At 50.4% G+C, this 2,500-nt stretch overlaps 1 protein-coding gene across 1 annotated transcript in view; it reads left to right on the top strand.

The window, feature by feature from the left end:
• Positions 1 to 2,500, top strand: part of zfhx4 (zinc finger homeobox 4) — an 85,662-nt gene that overhangs the window by 21,142 nt on the left and 62,020 nt on the right. Inside the window, 2 exon segments of the mRNA XM_069705532.1 lie at positions 738 to 1,340; positions 1,342 to 2,500. The exon segment at positions 1,342 to 2,500 is cut by the window's right edge and continues 759 nt beyond it. Coding sequence (XP_069561633.1) covers positions 784 to 1,340; positions 1,342 to 2,500 — 1,716 coding nt within the window. The 5' untranslated portion in view covers positions 738 to 783.

The raw sequence follows: 2,500 nt of genomic DNA, 5'->3' as shown, positions 1-2,500 counted from the left end.
TACTTTGTGTGAACATGAAATCATAATCTTTTCACACAGCGTCAATACAAAAAGTCTGTTTACCAGAGGATTGGGTTATTCCTATAAACCTCCCTACTGCCGACTGTCATGAGACCTGCTTTGTTCATTTGTAACTAATTTCCTGTTTCCAACCTCTGGTCCTTGGGATCAATTAGAAACAAAAGTTTTGTTCAAGGATGTACAGATGTCGACCAAGGTGCAAGTGGTAGCAGTCAATACTTGATTTCTTTACTTTTCAAAATTTGTCTGTGTGCTAGCTACTTTTCTTTTTTTCTTTTGTTCTGTAGAGCACCATTTGAATTGGAATGGTTTTGCATAAGATGTTCATCAAAATGTTTGTCACAATCTGTGGTAATTTTGCTCATCATTATGGACAGCCTAAGACCAAAGTGAAGGAGTTGATTTGTGAAAGATATTATTTTCTTTGTGTTTATGATTCAAACTTGACTGGGGGCAGAAAAATTACAAACATATGCCCTTTGGACTATGATGAAATAAATGAGCAGAGTTTATAATGTTAAAAGCCCAAAATCCATGTCATCCAAATGAGGCTTATAACAGCATAATTCACACCGGGGTTAAATGTGGGTTAAAAGTACCTTGGAATTAATGGGAATAAAGTTAATGGTGGTTCAGAATTTGCCTGCAAAATTTATTGTTAAATCCCGTTTACTGAATCTCTGATGTATTTTGTTTATTTTCTTTCTCCAACTCAGGTCCCTGTTGGGCTGGATGAGATGAGATCCCTATGTAGTGGTCGTCATGGCAACTTGTGACTCTCCCCCTATGGTGTCGTCACGGCAGCAGGAACATGGTGGCCAGAGGCTGGATACTGCTGCTGAGGACAACTCCATCGTCGCCATGGAGACCAGTGTCACCAACACCAACAACAACCAATCGTCACCTGCCGCCATTGGAGAGCCGGAGAATGGCCTTGGAGAGCCCATTGTGAGCCCGCTGAGGTCCCCTATTACCCCCACCACTGTCAGTGCAACCACCGACCCTGTTACTGAACAGAGTCGGAGAGAAAGCTTTACTACCGGTAACAAAGGGAGTGTTACCGGAACTTTACCAGGAGGAGGAGGAGCAGCTTTGGGTTCGGACTGTTCTGCCCCTGCCACATCCCCAGTGGCACCGGCAAAGGAGATCCCCTGCAACGAATGTTCTAGTTCCTTCTCCAGTTTACAAAAATACATGGAGCATCACTGCCCCAACGCCCGCCTGCCTGCCGCTGGAGGTCATGAGGAGAGTGAGGAGGTAGAAGGGATGATTGGGGAGGAGAGTGAAGATGAAGGTGACCATGCGGTGGGTGCTGCAGAAGGGGGGAATGAACAGTGAGATGGAGATGGAAGAGGATAGTGATGTGGAGAACCTGTGCGGCGAGATCATCTACCAGCCCGATGGCTCTGCCTTCATCCTGGAGGACTCCAAAGAGCAGCGTGGCAACATGGGGGGGCTCTCTGGGTCTCTCCAATTCAGGGGCCTGCTGTCCCCCCAGACCTTCCCCAATGCCCAGGCCAACACTGGTCACAGTGGCCATGGGGGGGAGAGGTTGGAGCAGCCCGCTGCACCCATGTCCTTCTACCCCCAGATCATCAACACCTTCCACATCGCCTCATCCCTTGGGAGTAATTCCCTAGCGGTCGACCACCCCTCCTTCCCAAATACCTCAGCTGGAGGGCTGGCGGGCGCTGGTCCTGTGTTGCACACTTTCCGTGTCTATGACCTCCGCCACAAGAATGACAAAGACTATCTGACGGCGGATGGTGCAGCCAAAAACTCCTGTGTGTCCAAAGATGTCCCCAACAATGTGGACTTGTCCAAGTTTGAGGGCTGCGTGGCCGATGGGCGGCGGAAGCCTGTGCTGATGTGTTTCCTGTGCAAGCTGTCTTTTGGCTACAGCCGTTCCTTCGTGACACATGCTGTCCATGACCACCGTATGACCCTGAATGAGCAGGAGCAGAAGCTGTTGAGCAACAAGCACGTCTCTGCTATCATCCAGGGCATCGGCAAGGACAAAGAACCTCTTATAAGCTTTCTGGAACCAAAAAAACCCCAAAACTCTGTGCTACCCCACTTTCCCTCACCTGCCAACTTCCTAGGGCCAGACACAGGGCTCCGCGGCTTGTGGAATGCTTTCCACAGTAGTGGGGAGAATGCAGATTCCCTTCAGGCAGGTTTTGCCTTCTTGAAGGGCAGTGCCAGCAGCTCCTCTACTGACCAAACCCCCAGAACCAAAACCATGCCAAAGGCTGAGACCAACCCAAACCTCGGGGGAGGGGCTGGTGCCCAGAGAACCCCCAGTGGGCGTTCTGCTGCTGCTGCTACTGGTGGCAACCTGGAAGGTCGGAACTCTGATAGTGACTGCAAAGGCCACGTTAGGGACACATGCACTTTGCAACCCAATGGGCCGGACCTGAGCCAGTACCCGCCCATCAAGCGGGAGCCCGGTACAGTGGGAGGAGAGAGTCCAGAGCAG

Source organism: Brachyistius frenatus, unplaced genomic scaffold (assembly GCF_029030835.1).
Source record: "Brachyistius frenatus isolate BFR_SWC_R1_liver_20210118 unplaced genomic scaffold, ASM2903083v1 Contig_57, whole genome shotgun sequence".
NCBI classification, from domain to species: domain Eukaryota; kingdom Metazoa; phylum Chordata; class Actinopteri; family Embiotocidae; genus Brachyistius; species Brachyistius frenatus.
Note: the sequence above shows the minus strand (reverse complement) of the source record. Positions and strands in the feature narration are given on the sequence as shown.